Source organism: Apaloderma vittatum, unplaced genomic scaffold (genome assembly GCF_000703405.1).
Source record: "Apaloderma vittatum isolate BGI_N311 unplaced genomic scaffold, ASM70340v1 scaffold74, whole genome shotgun sequence".
Lineage (NCBI taxonomy): Eukaryota > Metazoa > Chordata > Aves > Trogoniformes > Trogonidae > Apaloderma > Apaloderma vittatum.
In genome coordinates, this window is record NW_009713223.1 from 88,672 (window position 1) to 106,001 (window position 17,330).

Consider the following 17,330-nt stretch of genomic DNA (forward strand, 5'->3'; position numbering starts at 1 on the left):
AGCCAAGAAGCAACCTGAGTTTGAGGGATCTTGTTCCCCCCCCTTGCAACCAACAGGACAGGAGCACCCGCGCTCCTCCTGAGGATGCTGCTGGCACCACCCTGGCAGCAGGACGCTGGGGTGATAGTGGGGCTGGGGGGGCTTTGCTTGGTTCGGTGAGGATGTCACATACGTGGAGGAAATCAACCTCTCCCCCCGCAGTGGGGCTCATTAAGATACTGAACAGGTGACAGAAAATTGTCACTGGGAGCACGGTGACTGCAGCGTCTGCCAACACACCCCACCCTTGGTGGGGGGACCAGTTGCCACCAGCCAACCGCCAGCACAAACACCCTTCTGTGTTCAACTGACTCATAACCCCTAACATTCTATGATTCTATAACTCGAAACGCGGAGCAGCTGTAATAAAAGCGAGTAAGAGGGGAAAGTCACTGACCGTGGGTAGCTGGCTGGAGAGGAGATGCCCATCTTGACTCAACATGTTGGAGACCATGATGGCCGGCAGGTCCATGTTCTGGTAGGGATACGCTGGTATCAGGCTGTTTGGAGGGAGGCTGTGGCACAGGGAGTGATATCCAGCTTCGTGGTCCACCAGGTGCAGGAGGGAAGGGTCGGGGAGATTCGGGGGCGTTATGGGAGGGATCTCGTAGTCTTCGTTATTCTCATTCTGACTGTTATACGTCTGAAAAAGGGAAAGGACATTTGGCAACGCGTCACTGCCTTGTTGCTTCAGTAAAGGAAAGCAACTACTCGTGTAACAAATATAAAAGCACGTTCTGGTGAAAATGGTTTTAATAAAAAAAGACATCTGTAGTCCCGGACACCAGCAGGTTGTAATCTGGCAGGAGCCAGGCAGTGAACGTGGCATCGCTGCATTGTCCCGTCAGGGACACGACGGGTCCCCACACCCCTCGAACCTGCTGGGGCATCCCTGCTGCTCCCCTCTTCCATGCCGCATGCCCCTAGCACACCTGCAGCTTTTCAAGAGTTTTTATGAGCGTGAGCTCCACAGAAATAACTGGTACTTGGGAACGAAATTCCCATTGATTCCTTCACAAACTCTAGCACAGAAGCTACAACCAGGGGGATTGGGAAACACAGTCATCACTTTTAAAAAAAATCCTTTAAAGAAAGCCTGCATGACTCCGTCACACAGGGAGATTTGTCCTTCCTTACATCCTCATCCAAATTCCATTTGGACGAGCGTTCCCTTGCCTCCCCATCCGTGTTCCCTCGAGGTGGCCATGAGCACGCAGAGATGTTGGCACTCCTTGTATTTTCTGGTGGCTTGTTTACTTGCAAGCATTCCAATTTAAATGGAGAAAGAACATGGCATTGCACCTGTGCAATCGTTTTCACTTCAGACCAAAACATATTTGCTTCACAATGTAAGTGTGAATCTATCCAAAATTATTAATTATCTACACAGAATATAATGAATCTCTGGCAGAGGAGGCTTACTCTAAGCATCTACTGTTTCACATATTATTACAGCATATGAAATTCTGATTAGCCATAGTATTGTACACATGGATTTAAAGCTAAATTTCCCAGATCACCTAGTTTCATGGTTGGATTTTGACTTAATACTTGATTTAAGAGCGAAACCCCAGATGTGTGCAAAACCAGTTAAGCACTGTAGGCTTTATTAATCCATTGCCCCAGAGCTCACGCTTGCATTCATGCCCTTCATCGCCCCAGACTGCTGGGGGAAAACCCTTAAGAAAATAAAACAAAACCTGTATTTAACTGGAATATAGAAGTCAGTGGGGAGCACGGAGGGGTCTGTGAGTAGGTGGAGGAGTTCCCAGCAAGGAGAGAGCATCCCTGTGGGGTGTCAGAGCAGGGGGATGCTCCTGTCCCACCCAAAAAACTGGGACTGGCAGTGGCTCATCCTCCACCAAACTGAACCCCCACCTCTCGCCTCCCCTCGTCCCATTGCAAGACGAGACAGAGGGAAGAGCAGGCAGTGCGCATCCCACCCGACCCTTCGCATTTGCCCGAGATTCCCACCGGCTGCGGGGAAATCCGAGCGCACAAGAAATCCAAAACGGAGCCTGGGCAGAGGTAGCTCCGTGCCAACAGTTATTGTTCGGGGGAAATTCAAGCCCAGCTCTTTTTCCATCCAGCTTCTGTCTCGCAGTGGTATTATACGGGGCAGGCAGGGGGCTGAGAGGATGTACACAACAGCAGACAGATAGATCCCATTTAATATGTCTAGTAGTTGGGTTTCTGTTTGGGCTACGCTCTTCGAGGTACACCGATTCTCTCCCAGTTACTTAAGAGGATTTCACTCCGTGCTTTACGGAAAGCGATTTGAATAAATCAGCACACAGCAAACTTGTTCCTCCAACTGGTTTATTTTGGTATCAGGTATAAAAGCAAGTGGCTTTGCTGTACTTAACTAAATTATGTAAAACTCTCTTCAAAACTACAAGTTCCTGGTGCTGCTGAGAAGCAGCTCGTTGAAGGGCTTTGAGGTGGTAAGGAGCCCGAAAGCCCCGGCGCCCTGCTTTCACCCCCCTGCACGCTTCTGCCTCTGTTCTATTCAGGGAAAGAAAAAAATGAAAAGAAATAAAAAAAAAGAAAGAAGACCTGTTTAAAACACAAAGCTTTCCGAATAGCTACGGTATTGTGCAGACATATCAAAATGACAATCAAAGCTGTACACAAGTAAAATCAGATTAGACAATATCCAATCAACATCATCAGACTCGGCGCCTGCCAGCTTTTACACCCTATCGCTACGAGTAACTTTCCAAAGCAAGCCCTGTTCATTCTATATACGTTTTAAACACATCACTAGAAAGACAAGCAAGGGAGATGAGATAGATGCTGGGACAGGTGGGAAAGGGAGGTGATTTACTGTCACACATGGTGCCTGTTGTCATGCCCGAGGTGACGTCCCTGCCAAGGGTGCTCTCACACCGCGCGCGCAGAAGCCATCGTCTCCAACCTTTCGCCAGCAACACCCAACGCTCCCTTCCACCACCACGCGGGCTACGCCGCAGATTATATTTTCCATTCTTATGTTAATTTGAATTAAATTAAACAGCCAATTATACATTATAAGGATACATTACAAATTAGATTAGTGAGCTGGTCTGAACCCATTCATCTCACCAGGACTCCAAGCGCGTGTGCAGAGAAGTTCGCTCTGCTAAAAGGCTGCCCGTCATGGCACGCACACACAAAAAAAAGCACGGAAGATCTAGGATTTTCCACCGTCAAACAGATGACAGTTGTTGTGATTGCACATTATTCCCCTTCAAATTAAACCACTGAAATCAGCTGAAACAACACAGCTCTTCTTGCAAACCCCGCACGGCGGGGCAGACGGGAGCTGCAAATCCCTGCAGCCGGATGGAGCAACAGGATCGAGCCAAGCACCCTCAGAGAGGGGACAGTGCCTTTTCTCTGTCCCCAGCCCTTGCCTTCAGACCCCCTGTGCATCTCCGTGCCCCAGTTTTGGGGCTGTGCTGCAGGGCCAGGCACGGCCCCAACTGCCCCACGCTCGTACGGTGGTGCCACAGGACGGCATCGCAGCAGGCACAACTGACCTATGACGGCGGTGAAATCATGTTTCAAACCAATTTTTCCTTCTTGAAAGCCAAGTTAGAACAGGGCTGCCTGGACCATCTCTGTCCACCTGCAGATTCAGGGCCAGAGGACAGAGGAGAGGTGGTGTGAGCATCCACAGTGCTGTGCTGGGGTCACACAGCTCCCAAGCCACGTCCAGGACCAAGAGGAGCCAGAACAGGCAGCCACATCACGGGCTACTCCCTCCTCACTCCCAAGCACAGGGGATACATGATTCGCATTTGTCTGTGAGGAAATTCAGAGCAAAATTGCACAAGCAGGGGGTGACTGGCACCCCAAGGTCCCTTCACCAGAGCTGCAGCGGCACCGCTGGCACAACTGGTGCTCCCCAAAGCACCAGCAGGTCTTGGAGACACCCCAGCGTCATCTCCTGACCACACATCAAAATCTCTCAGGCTTCCCATACTCCCCAGATGCTTTTTTTGGAAGAAGGAGGCAGAGGTGGATAGGAGGCACCCAAACCCCCAGGGTCTGCAGGTGACCCCCACGAGGCGAGTGGGGAAGGACCCAACATTTTGTGCAGCAGAAGAAGGCTGAAAGGGAGGACAGGGAAGTAGCTGGGCAAGAACCCCTGGGGTCAGGGGGAGCAAGAGCAAAGGGTGAGCCAGTGCAGTACTGCAGGGTGGCACTGACCAGCCCGGGGGGAGCAGAGCTTTCTGAGGATGAAGAGCGAGGACATGAGTCCCTGCCTTTTGCATGTATGCTCAAGCAACATGGCTGTGCACACCCTGAGCAAAGAAAGCTGTGACAGTCGGCACCCATGTGGTCCTGAGGTGCACGCTTGTGGGTGCAGAAGAAGCAGGAGTTGAAGATAAAGAGTGTTCCATATGGACATGGAGCTGAATGAAGAGCATTGGTGGAGACCAAAAGCTTTACAGGGGAACGAGCTGGTCCCTCTCTCTGTCTCCAGCGTCCCAGGACCAACAATAAGACCTGATCTTCTTTTGTATGTCGGCATAAATACCTGAATTACCAGCTCATGAAATTGTGGACATCTCTGCGTGTCCTTAAGCTGCATATTAAAGTTACTGTGGGTCAAGGAAGGGAGCGAGAAGCTCTCACTTGGGGCTCATGGCAACAAGCAGGCTGGAAATCACACTGAGCATTTTCAGGGCAAATATCTACCATTGCTGTAAGGAAGTGCAAACACCTGGGGAGCATTCCCAGCAAACACAACGAAGATGGATCCATCCCCCCACCCAACACCCAGTCCAGCTGACCCGAGACTAAAGGATTGGTTTTAATGCAGGGCACCTCTTGAGGGACCAGCTGTGATTCAGCCAAAGCCATAACCACAGCCACGTTTCAAAAGACACTTCGAACTCGCCACGCAGGTGACTCAGGAGGGAGCTACAAGTGTTGAGCACATCTGCAAATTAAGCCTTTCGCTTTCTCCTGCTTTTCCTCTCTTGCAAGGGGAGGAAAGTGCTGTCCTTTACAAAACACTCCACAGCCAGACAGCAGCCTCTCTGCACTGCGCGGTGGTGTTAACCATAGAGGATGTGACTTGACCTGGGAAACCGTTCTCGGCAGCGGGGCAAACGTCCAGCGACCCCAATTCTCCTCTGAGTCATGTTTGGTGTGATTATCTGCGATGATCCAGGAGTTGCAGCCAAGCATTGATTCAGAGAAATACTACTCACAGTGAGAAGGATAGATGTTTGCAGTATTATTGCAGGTAAATATTTGCCCTGTCAAATAACATTCAACAGTAAATATGAGCCTAAGAGAGAACATTTATTCTCGGCAAGGCACAAGGAAATACGTAGGCTGGCGTGATCCATCCCACCCTAATCATCCAGATGACACAAACCACCGTGGACTCTGCACCATCCCTCATCTACTAACAAGGTTTTTCCTGCAGCTAACACAAAACCTGCTTTAGCAATGTGACCCTCTAGACACTTCAGACATTAGATGGGGCTAAGCAGCCCCAAACCAGCCCAGCCAGTGTGCAAAGTGGGGAAACTACCCCTATTTGTGAGGCTGAGAGGTACGACCAAGGGCTACACCTTGAGCTCCTGGTGAGCATAAAGAGCAGAGAGGACACAGGGGTTATGGGGTGCCCATAAGCGCATTGCTTTGCCATACAGAGACTCCTTCTATTTCTCTTACACACCTAGAAAAGGATTCACCATGCACCAGTGTCCGCAAGGGCTGCAGGGTATGCCAGGCTCAGCGAAGATCTTGGGCCATATAAAGAGGAAAAACAGCCCAAACACAAGGAAAAAGCGAAAATCGAAGCTTGATGAAGCAAAGCTACCCCGCATCTCCTTAAAAGTCTCCAACCTGTTCTCCCACCTCACGCATCAGTCAGCACAGGCACAGTCATATTTGCAAGAAGAGGATTTCGATGTTTCTACGGCACACGGACCACAGGGGTTTTCTGTTCAAAGTACCAAAGCCACAAGGACAGAAACATTCGTTCAGGTGGCAGGAGAAGACAGAAGTCACTTGGACATTGCAAACTCCAGAAAAACGCTCTGCAGCCAGCAAGGGGATGGGCCCGGTGCTGCGGGGTGACCCAGGTCAGAGTGCAGACCCCTTTGTCACCCTTCGCACCCCTGCGCTTCCCAAAACCCTGCACCACGACGGGAAGCAGCGCTGATTTTTCCGTGTCAGCAGCTCTGGGTCTCAGCAATGGAAATTGATTTGCCTCGTCTTCGCACGCGGAGAACCAGCGTGTGAATAGCAGGGCCAATGAATTACGTGGGTAGAGTTGGATAAATACTGCAAAGAAGTATTTATTAACAGGCAGTCACATACAATCTGCAAATTGTCTTTGAAGTGTTCCCAGCCCCTTCCACATTCATTTTCACAGGCTCAGGTTTATTGACTACAGGAACACAGTTGAAAAAGGAAAAATGAGCTCTTGTATGATCATAAACGTGCACGGGAAGTGTCGGCACAACAGTCGGTAACTGGCAGCACACCAGGGAGGTTGGGAGCGCAGCAGAACAGCAAGCAACTGCGGGAGAGCTGGGCTCTGCTGCCTCCATGCTCTTCTGCCATACCGCCCGCAGTGGGTTTTTAAATCCCAAACAAATGTTGGTTCACCCAAAGAGCGAGCACACACCTGCATGGTCTCCGTTTCTCACCATCTCCTCCTGCCAGGCATTGCTCTGCAGCAGAAAAACAGCCTCGAGCTCCACCACAGCGCTACTGGGCGGTGTCGATTCGAGCCGGACATTTACATTTGGACTTTACAGGAGTTGACTTTGTCCCATCTCCTACAGACACAAATCCCAACGCAGTCACAGAGCCCTGCGGCTTCCACCAGCTGAGCCTGCCAGATGGTCTCAACCAAATCTGACAGAGCAAAAAAAAAAACCCAAAACCTTTTTTTCTACAAGTTTCATAAAACCACATGGGAATGAAAGGGAGCTACCAGGGTGCTAAACATCCTCGCTTGCCCTGATATTCTTTGATCTCCTTGGCCGGTTGCTCCAGCGGCAAAGGGACAGCTGCGATACGGTGCCGTGGTGCTCAGCAGGATGGGGACTGCGAAGGGAACCAGCCAGCAATATTCAGACGGAACAGAAAATCGCCGTGCACTCAGAAAGACAACATTTTGGGAGGCACGTGCCCAATTCTGCTACTCATCAGAAAAGTGATTTAAAAAAAATAATTATTATTTTACATGCTACTGAAGACAGAAACTCCCTGGGACTCTTTGGCCTCAACCTGTCCATTGGCACCTCGGTTACGCGGGTGGGAAATGAAGAGCAGGGCACTAACTATTAATAATCATCTGTGTGATGGACAATCCCCAGGATTCAATGAGGGTAAGGACTTGCTCCGGGCTGGGGCTTCACAGAGGCAACGGTGGTGATGGTTCCTGCCCCGCGCCCCCGGGTACAGCCCAACCGGGCTCCTCGGGATTCAGGGTGCGAAACGCGCGCGTGCGATTCTGCTGCGACCCCTTTGACGTAAAGAAAAGCTAACAGCCAGTTTTTATATATCGTCCAAGCTGCTGCTGACCTGCATCACCGCCGCACCAAAAAAAAAAAAAAGCTACAAATAATGGAGTTCTACCAACAATTTATAGCGAAAGAAATCAGCCCTATTGTAGGCTTTTAAAAAGCCTCCCAACTCCCTCTCTCCCTCCACCTCTTTTTTTTTTTTTTTAATCAGTATCTTATCCAGAACTGGAATCCTGTCAAGAATAGTGGATAGCAGAGAACTATAACTTCTTATTATGTGTATAGTGATTTTATGAATTCAGTGGGGAATGAAATGCAATTTTGTCAGACTTGTCTGTGTTCATAATGACCAAGTCAAATTAATCATCGCGGATAATACTCCTGTGTCAGCCATTCAAGAGATTTTTTAATAGAATTTTTCTGATTCATGTCTCGCAGTACATCAGATCTGTAGTAATGCAGGCACTTCTAAAAATCAGTGCAATTATGGCTTCTTGTTGGCCTGTCATTTTCCTGGAATAAAAATGTCTCTGCAAAAGTCATATACTGTACGCAAACCAAAATGGAAAACAAAAATATAGTTACAATTAGGCTTGATTTTTTTTCCTAAAGATTTAATATCTTTTCGAGGCCGTTATTTACCAGCAATACATAAAACTACAGTGCATGACGCTGAAGATGGACTGGTTTATCACCACACACACCAATTCTGTCCCAGTTGTCATTCTTCCTCTGATTGCCCTATGAGTTAGTGTTTTTTGCAGGCATGGAAATGACTATCCCATAGAACAAACAGGGAATAGGTGATGGGTTTGCAGTCAAATTATTGTGTTTATTAAAAATGTATCCGGGAAAGCCCACACAGATCCCAAAGGGCTCTTGTTCAGGAAAATCTCTGGTTCAAGAAAAGGTTACAGTTACCATAAAGGCAGATATTCATGCATGGAAGCAGCAGTGCACCATGCAATGGTATATAAAGGATTAGTAATGCGGTGTTTATCCTTCTGAGAGAAGAGAGAGAGACAGACCTTGAACTCCCCAGCGACACGGACAAAAATGAGTTTGGAAAGTAGTTACCCCCAGGAACGATGAGGAAGAAAAATGTAATCCACCTCAGATACATCAGCCTTCCCTCCTGCCGTTGCAAGGCAGCGCTGGCCTTGCAGGAGAGTGTGGGGAAGGACGGTGGCAGAGCCACAGCCTGTCCCAGCAGAGAGCTCCTCCCGAAGCTACTGGGGCAACTATCTCTCCAGAGTCACCTTCTCACACAACCAAATAGATCCTGGAGAGAAAAGCTCTCAAAACCACTTGCGGCGAGGAATGGAAACCCACGACCACAGGTTGTCCTCCCAAGAACTCAAGACCCGCTCGAGAAATCAGACCAGCAGTCTGTCAACACACTGACCTAAAAATCGGCGCATACTAGCATTTTGGGTGAGATATCAACATCCCCAATGAACAGCTACAGAAGCTCCTCAGAACGGAACAATTCATTCCTCCCTTTCACCTGCCTCATCTGGTTTGACTGTCCTTCCCCTTCCTGGTATCTTTGTTAAGCTCTTGACATTAACATCTAGCGGCAGGGGGATGCCCAGGTTCCTTGCAAAACATGCCCCAAACTACTCCTTTGCAGATTTGCTCTTGCAGCAGTTTTCAGGAGACAGAGCATGTCTGGGCATCACCTTCCCCTGCCCCAGGCTCTCCTGATCCACGCTGGGGCATCCTCACGTGGAGGTGCAACACCTGGACCCCCCATCTCCAGCTCTGGAGGATGAACTCTATACGGCAACACCACGTCCCGACAACAAAGACCTTCAGCTTCCACATCAGCTGATGGGATATGAGGCTCAAAGGCTGCTGACAGCGGTTTCAGCAGGATTCAGTATTGGCTTATGCCAACGACTGACTTATGCAAACGTCGGCAATAACCAGAGCTCCTGAAAACCCGCTGTTGTATCTTCACAAGAACAGCCAGGGCTGCAAAGCATCTTTGATGCGTAGTTGCTCCTGGATCACCCGTAGTAATATCTGGCTTCCCTGATGTTACCTACCCACGTTGACAAGAGAACTGTTTCATTTCACCGCGTGTTTTTGTGGCTATTCCTCCCTAGCCCTTCAAAGCAAATGTGGCAGCGCTCCAGGGAGAGCTCTGCGATGTGCAAGCTCCTCTCCAAAGCGCAGCCTCTGTCATCTGCCTCACAATCAGCCTCCTTAAAATTGTTTATAAAGATTTTTGCCTGCTTTTAAAATGTATCAGAGGGGCTGTACATCCAGTGAGATGGGAGCCAAAGGGGATCTAAAATTAGATTGACTGGGCCGGATGAATATAAACCCTTTTCTTTTCTTTCCCAGTATCTCGCCTGGAAGCAAATACAAGGAATATGATAATGTTCTACTCAAGAATATCATGCATTTCTGGGAATTATTCGAGGAGCGCAGATTTTACATAATTGCCTTTTTTGTCTCATGGCATACTGAACTTGCATAATAAGATCAGCGCACTTCACAGAAATCCATTGTTGGGCTGTACGGATTTGGTATTTTGTGTTGAGCCAAGGGTACATTATATAATGATGTATAATGCACTGTAAGCAGGTCAAGAGATAAGGCGGCCTGAAAACAGTAATGGAGCGCGTGCAAGGAAGAATTAGGAAAAAGCACTCTAAGAAATTAATTCAACCTGGTTTCAGTTGAGCCAGAAGGACCCTGAGCAGGAAGGAAACTATATTCTGCATCACACTTGTCCCCTTTCATCATCAAGAGCATTTCTCTTCTGCTCCAAACTGATTCCAACCTACATAAACACCAGCCGACAACCGGGTAAGAAGTTTCACCACACCCTTGGTCATCCTTACCAGCCTGAGCACCAATTTAGGGATGAGACAGCCTGCCTGCTAGAGATTAAATTCTCTTTACTTGATCGCAAGACACTCATTGTAAGGACCTAATGGTCAGAATCAACCTCGACCAACTAGGTCAAATCATAAGGAACACTCACTCCTAAGAGGAAGGGAATGGTGATGTTGCATGGATGTATTGTACACAAGACAAGACTCTGTTTCAGGGGTTTTTTTCTGAAATGGAATGTAAGGAATTTCTTAACAGTCAAGCAAAATGTCTAACAAAACAAAAAAAATGTATTTTTCTAGAAAATGAGAAGTTGCAGCCAATTTTACACTCAGTCTGCAACAAACTAGGAGGAGCATTACCTCTAGCTGCCTCTGCCTTAGTCCTACTGTTAAGTCTCCTCCTCCACAAATCCAAACGGTGCACAATTTGCTTAATTTCTAGTTATTTAACACTGTGAGCGAGGCCAGTGGCAGCAGGAAACAGGCCAGGACCTTTGAAGCCCAAAGCACGGCCCACCGCAAACGCGCTCACGTTTCAGCCCGCGCGTTTCCAAAGACAGACCCGGGACCCCAAAGCAAATTGACAGGAAAACCACACATATTAAAGAAGAATCACAAAAAAGAGAAAGGTAACAAACCCGAACCGAAGCGGTGGCACCCCCCTCGCCACCGCCCAGATTTGACGTGTCTGATTAGCGCGAGGAAGGCAGGGACGTGGGGAGAGTTTGCATAATGTGGTGCAATCCAGCACCTCCCCCAGGGTGCCCAGCTGCTGCAGAAGCAATTTCACAGCTCATCATCCATTATGAGATTAAAATAATTTTTTTTTTTCCTCCTGTGAAGTATTAATAAATTGTGCAGGCAGACCAGAGTTAGTGCCATTTACACAAATGGTAGTGAATCACCCACCTAGTTATTTCTTAATGGATTGAGTATCTGACTCCCTCCTTATCCTGTTATTAAAAAAAACTAAATACACAAACCTGTTTTTTGTCTCATCAAGCCCCAAGCCAGCATTTATTAAGCCTGGGGACAGCACAACAACGGCAGAGCTGCTGCTCCATGGACCTGCCCCAGCACTTTACAAGGGAACGATACCAAAACATCCAGGTCCCTCGATGCAAAAGGGCAAACATGAGAGAAAAAAAAAACCAACAGCCCTGAGCTCATGTTGAAATCCCTCCCAGAACTCAGTTATTTCCCCCTTCTGGGGGCAAAACTCGCTGTGGCACTGCTGATAGAAGGTGGCTTCCTTGGTACGTATAGTGAAGATGTAAAGCTGGAGTCAGAGCACTGCTAATGGCTCTTTGAACATCCCCGCTTTATTACGGTATCAGACGAAGAAGACATGTTTAATGTTTAAACTTCCAACGACAAATGCCTTCAGCAAATATGTTTTATGTATTTATTCAGCGCTTCTTGAGCGCCTGTCACCTTAGCAGCTAAGGTGCTGCTTACTTTTTTTTTTCTTAATATATTTTATTAAAATTAAGAACGCACCAATGCTTTGTAAAATGCCACCTTCTCCCCTCCCCTCTCTCCTCCTCTCCCCAAAGAGAAGGCTTGAGATCCTTTACCCGTCCAGCCACTGCAAAACATTTCAGATTGCCAGGAAGTTGCCGAAATGGGAAAAGGAAATTAACTGAAATCACCAGCTCAATAAATCAACCTCCCACGTTATCCCAAAGACCATCAGCCCCAGAATCTGGCTCCGGCACACAGGAGAAGTGCCAAAGCCAGATACCTTTGGGTCAGCTTTGCCAAGGTAAACACTGAGATGAGGAGGCAAGAGCATCTCCCCGATTTCGATCTCAATGACCGGCTTTGGGCAGGTGCTTCCTCCAAAGCAGGAGTTGGCAGTGCCTGTCTGCAGCTAAGCACGACCTGGTTTGGGTTGGTCAAAGGAGGTGTCACAGATTACCCATGAGATCGTGATGCCTCACTCCTTGCAGACCCTAAATATGCAAAAACTCACCAATGGATCCATCCTCCCAGCCCACGAGGTGTCAAGATAAACCACCTGGGATCAGCATTTGCTGAGCTTCTGAGCGCCACCATTCCAACCCCTCCTCCAGAACCACGAGGGCAAGAATTCTGTTTTTCTACTCACTTAGGCAAAGCGGAAACTGTCACGTCACAAGAGCACAAAGGCGCCAGGCTGTGAGGGAGAGCATGAAGCACCAAGAGCCTTGTGACAAAATCACGAGAACTTCAATGTGGTGCGTGGCCAAGTATCCAAATCCCCAGCGCAGGTGTGAAAATCTCAGCCTTAAGCCTCCAATATGTGAATTTTGGGAAACACGTAGATTTTATCTTTAACAATTTTAACATTTGGGTGTTTTTTTCTTTAATAAAAACAGGCTTATATATGGTATCTAAAAAAAAAAGTCAGGAACACACACGCTGCCTTAAGGGACTCATCTATGTCCTAAATCACAGATACTCACCAAGTACCTTCTAAAGCATTAAGCAATCTGGACAAAATTAATAGCTAGAGTAGGTACTGTCCTTTCAGAAGGAAGAAAACAAGGAAAAAACCATCAAATTAAAAATCAAAATAGCAATGTTTCCCTAAAGTAATGACACTCTCCAGCTAGAAGGACGGTTGGGACACCAACCTGCTGAAGCCTGTTAGCAGGGATCACCTCTAATGCTGATGGTGAGGAAAGACTGTGGTAGACACCGGAAGCTCAAGAGGCAATGGACCACATTGGTTGGCACAGGGTAGAGCTCTGCAGAGGAGATGAAGGTGCAAGAGAGCTCACATCAACACCAGCATGACCTTTGTTGCATGACCATGAGGGTCCCAACCCAACACGCAAGGCGTGAGGCACTCCATCAGCAGCTGCATCCCAAGGAAACCAGCCCCAGCTCTCTGGTGGAGACCAAACCAACTGAAACACTTCATTCATGAAGCATCTAGAGTGGTTTCTGCTATCATTTTTACTGGTTTACAACACGCCTGCTAGAACCCGAATAGTTCCAAGGGAAACAGGCGGAAGCGGAGGAGCCAAAATGAGAGAGAGAGATGCTAACAGAGAGGTGGGGGAAGGCTCTGAGCACAACAGAGCTGCAGGTAACAAAGTCAAAACATCGACCTCATGGTAAAAATTTACACTGCCCAGTGTACTCGAAGGGCTTCAGCTGCCATCTGTCAAATCCAAGCCCACACACAGCCCAGGCATCTCCACAACCACTCAGAGACAAGTGCTTCCATCGCTAATCCTGGTACCAAACTGGGTACCTCAAAAGTCATAGAACCATAGAATAGTCCCAGCTGGAAGACACCTTGAAGATCCTTGAGTCCAGCCTTTGTCCCAGCCCTATCAACCGGCTAAACAATGCCCCCCAATGCAACATCTGGTCTCTGAAACCCCTCCAGGGACAGTGACTCAAGCCCCTCCCTGGGCAGCCTGTTCCGATGGCTGACAATCCTTTCAGTAAAGAAATTCTTCCCGATATCCAACCTGAACCTCCCCTGGCACAATTTAAATCAATTTCCCCTCGTCCTATCGCTCTCCGATAGGGAGAATACTCGGCGTTACCAAAAAAGCATCAATCATCCCAGTCTAGCCCCAAATATAATCAAAATGGGACAGATCCTTTCAAGGAAGCTTACTAGAGAAGCCTGGCTGCAAGTTTTTCCTCCCATCTCTATACTTGATATCAAATAACAGGAATTTCTTTCCAGACTGGAACAGAGCGAGGAAGAAGTCAGCAATCGAGGATTGCATGGACTGAAGAAAAAACCACACAAGTAGAAGAGAGTGGGTGTCTCTTAACAGGGACGTTGCTGTAATCCTCGATGCAGAAGCCTGGAAACCAGGGCAAGTCAAAGAACTATGCTGCATTTCAAAAATTAAACACCATAGCCTGAGCTGCTCAAAGAGCTTCCCAGTTTTCTGTGTTTTACACAGTGACTTTCCTCTTTTTTTTTTTCATCCCCAGCCTCTCTGTGGGAGCATGATGAATTCACTCCTGAAGCCGCATTCAAGTGCCAAATAATTTCCATCCTTTCCCTGCAGCTCCTCTCTTGACATTTCACGACCAATCTTCTTGGGAAAGGGGGAAAACCGCAAAGGTCTGAGCTTGCGGCATTTTGCTCACCAGTCCTTTGGGCACGCGACGGTGTGCCCGGCTCTGCGCGTGTGCAAGCATCAACGTCGGCAAGAAGGCGTGCAAATATCCCTGCGAAAACACACGGCTTTTGACTTGCCACCACTCCGGGTGAGCAAACATCTTGCTGATCGCATGAAACGGGGCTCTTGCACCTTCCCTACTTTTGATGGAAATCACGATGCTTCCCTTTTGTGCAGAGAAACCTGCCCTGGGATGGGCAAAGAGCACCGCACATCTTCCTTTTGATACCCGCTCCCAGGTTTGTAGCATCCTGACCTCCTCCTGCCCCATCTGCTTGCAGGAGTGACTGGCACCCAGGGTGAAAACAAGCACTTTTTTGGGGTATTTGCTTCCAAAATGCACTAGGAATTGCTGCAGCCTGGGAAAAAAGGCTCCTCGAGAGAAAAGCAGCCCGTGGCTTTGAGCCTGGCATGGGGATCACGAGCCCTGAGGACCATGTAGGTGTCTGGTTTTGTTTAGAAGTCATCTAGAATTCTTAAAATAAATCGGCTAAGTTGTCTTCCAGAGGCTGATGGCTTTCCCCCCCCCCCCTCCCCCCTTAATAAATTTAAAAACCTTAATAAACTTTCAGAGGTATCCTTATTGTTATGTCTAATTTTAGAGAAAACTAACATTTCCTGAGATTCAATTTCTCTCATAATTGTTGGAAGGAAACTAAATTGTCTGCTGTAAACATTCACTGTATTGTGTGAAAAGTATCTTTATTACAGCCCACTGGGAATACTAATAAAATTCCCAATCCTAGCCTTTCCTCACTTTTTTTTTTTAAAAAAAAAGCTCGCTCTTTTCTCTTAGATACCCATTAATGTCAGTTCAAACATTCTGCAGTAGAGAGATGAGAACTTAAAATATATTATTTAACAATCAAGGGTAGAATAAAGACTTGTGAGCAGTAAGATCCCTTCTGCTTTTCTCTTTCGGTACTTTCTATTACAGAAAATGAGAATGGCTATTCCATTTGTCTGTGTGCGTGCTTAGAGTTGATGAAAAAAATCTCATTAGTTTAGTCTGACATATACTCAATACAGTCTATGTACATATTTTTTTTTCATTTTATTCTACAGCTGCAAAATGATACTAAATTTCATCAGATTGGAACGAAAACTGTGGTCTTGGAACATTTCCCTTTAAGGGTCTTATATTTATTCAGAATTCATGAATCATTTTCCAGTAATACAACTATAATTATTCTTAAAGTGTTATGTTTGAAGGTTTAATATGAAATACTTGCAAAAAGCTCTTTTTCACTTTGATAGTTTGTAATCTTCATGGTAATCAGATCAGTTAGCTCCTTCATACAGCAGCCAGGAAAATACGATTTAATATGAATCTCACACTCTTCACTCATGTTTTAATTAAAGTAATAAAAGCCAAGTCATATTTTGCCCTTTACAGTGTACACAGATGTATAGACCTGAGCTGTACAGCAGCAGCTCCGACACTTTTGATGGCTTCTGATGGATTTCCTAGCTTGAGAGAAATTTAATTCAGGCTTGCTCAGAGCTGTTGATCATGAAAGCCGCGTCACCCATGAGTAAGACCCAGCCCACCCCTCAGCGGAACCGCGATAGGGGTGGTGGGTGCGTGGGCCAAACAAGGGGCTCTGGGTGAGCTTTGCCAGCTTTCACCCCAGCAGCAGGAGCTAAGCTCATGGCCAAGAGGGCTGCTGGCCACCCGTCCGGGTCCCTGGCTCTGCCCAACTGCGCGAGCGAGTAAGGGTTGAAGTAACCTTCTGACTGAGTGTAAGGCGCAGGCAGCCACCCTCAGGATACGTAACCCTCATCATCCTCCAGCCCTGACAGAGCCCCGAGACGCTCTGCTCGGGGGGTCAGGCCACCGTGGGGCTGGAGCGGAGCCCAATGCCACACGTGCCCAGGGCAGCCTCAGAGCTGACGTGGAGCAAAGAGCTGGTTCTGCAGCTGGCTGAGCCTACAGAGGGGTCTGCCTTTCTGCACAGACCCTCATCCAAACTCTGAAGTGGAAAATAACACTTTCCCACTGGAAGTAGGCAGCTCCCGGTTAATCACTCTGTTGTGACGGCAGACCCAAACATCAGCTTGGGCTCCGATGAGAAGTAGTAATCAATCAACTGGGAAAGGAAATCCCAAGAGCAACAGGCTGGGCTTGTTTAGTTTCTTTTTTTTTGTTGTTTTGTTCATACTCCTGTGGTCCACGATACTGTATTTCCAGAAATAAACACATTTTTCCAAAGCCACTCCCCAGAGGTCCATTACAGAAGCAAACCAACCTCTGCAGGAGCCAAACCCAAAGCCCACAACAGGACGCAGCAGACAATCTTGCTCGTCACAGCTAAACCGATAGAGATACTATCACATTATCAGAGCTCAGCATCAATCGTTAGCATGTAAAGACCTGGCTCCCAAACACTGTGTCACAGCGGGTAATCTGGGAGACAAGCAGGGAGGAATTAGCACAGCGAGAGGAGCTCTGAAGGCAGAAACGCCTTGTGTGTGAAAGCTCTGGGATTGCCTTTGCCTGAAGGGACAAGCCAGCACCCTCCCGGGTGGTGCACACGGTGCCTGGCTCCCAGCCACAGGATGTGCTGCTCCTCTGCTGTCCCACCACGGCTCCGATGCACCCAAGGACCTCCTTCTCCCTCCTGCCTTTGCCCCTAAACCTAAATGTGTCCAGGAACCTCAGTTCCTTGATGCAGTGTCTTTGTGTGAAATTCAACCACCAAGACAATCTCAGAAGTGTTCTGTCCTGACAAGGTGCTCTTGTGTCACCTGACCAACATCTTCAACTGTATAAGATGCTTTTTTTTTTTTTTTTTTTCCCCCCAGATTAATTGCAACAA

At 47.8% G+C, this 17,330-nt stretch overlaps 1 protein-coding gene across 1 annotated transcript in view; it reads right to left on the reverse strand.

The window, feature by feature from the left end:
• The window catches only part of TOX2 (TOX high mobility group box family member 2), an 82,767-nt gene that overhangs the window by 57,745 nt on the left and 7,692 nt on the right, over positions 1-17,330 (reverse strand). Inside the window, exon 2 of the mRNA XM_009868291.1 lies at positions 437-682. Within this exon, the coding sequence (XP_009866593.1) occupies positions 437-682 (246 nt within the window). The remainder of the gene's footprint in view (positions 1-436; positions 683-17,330) is intronic.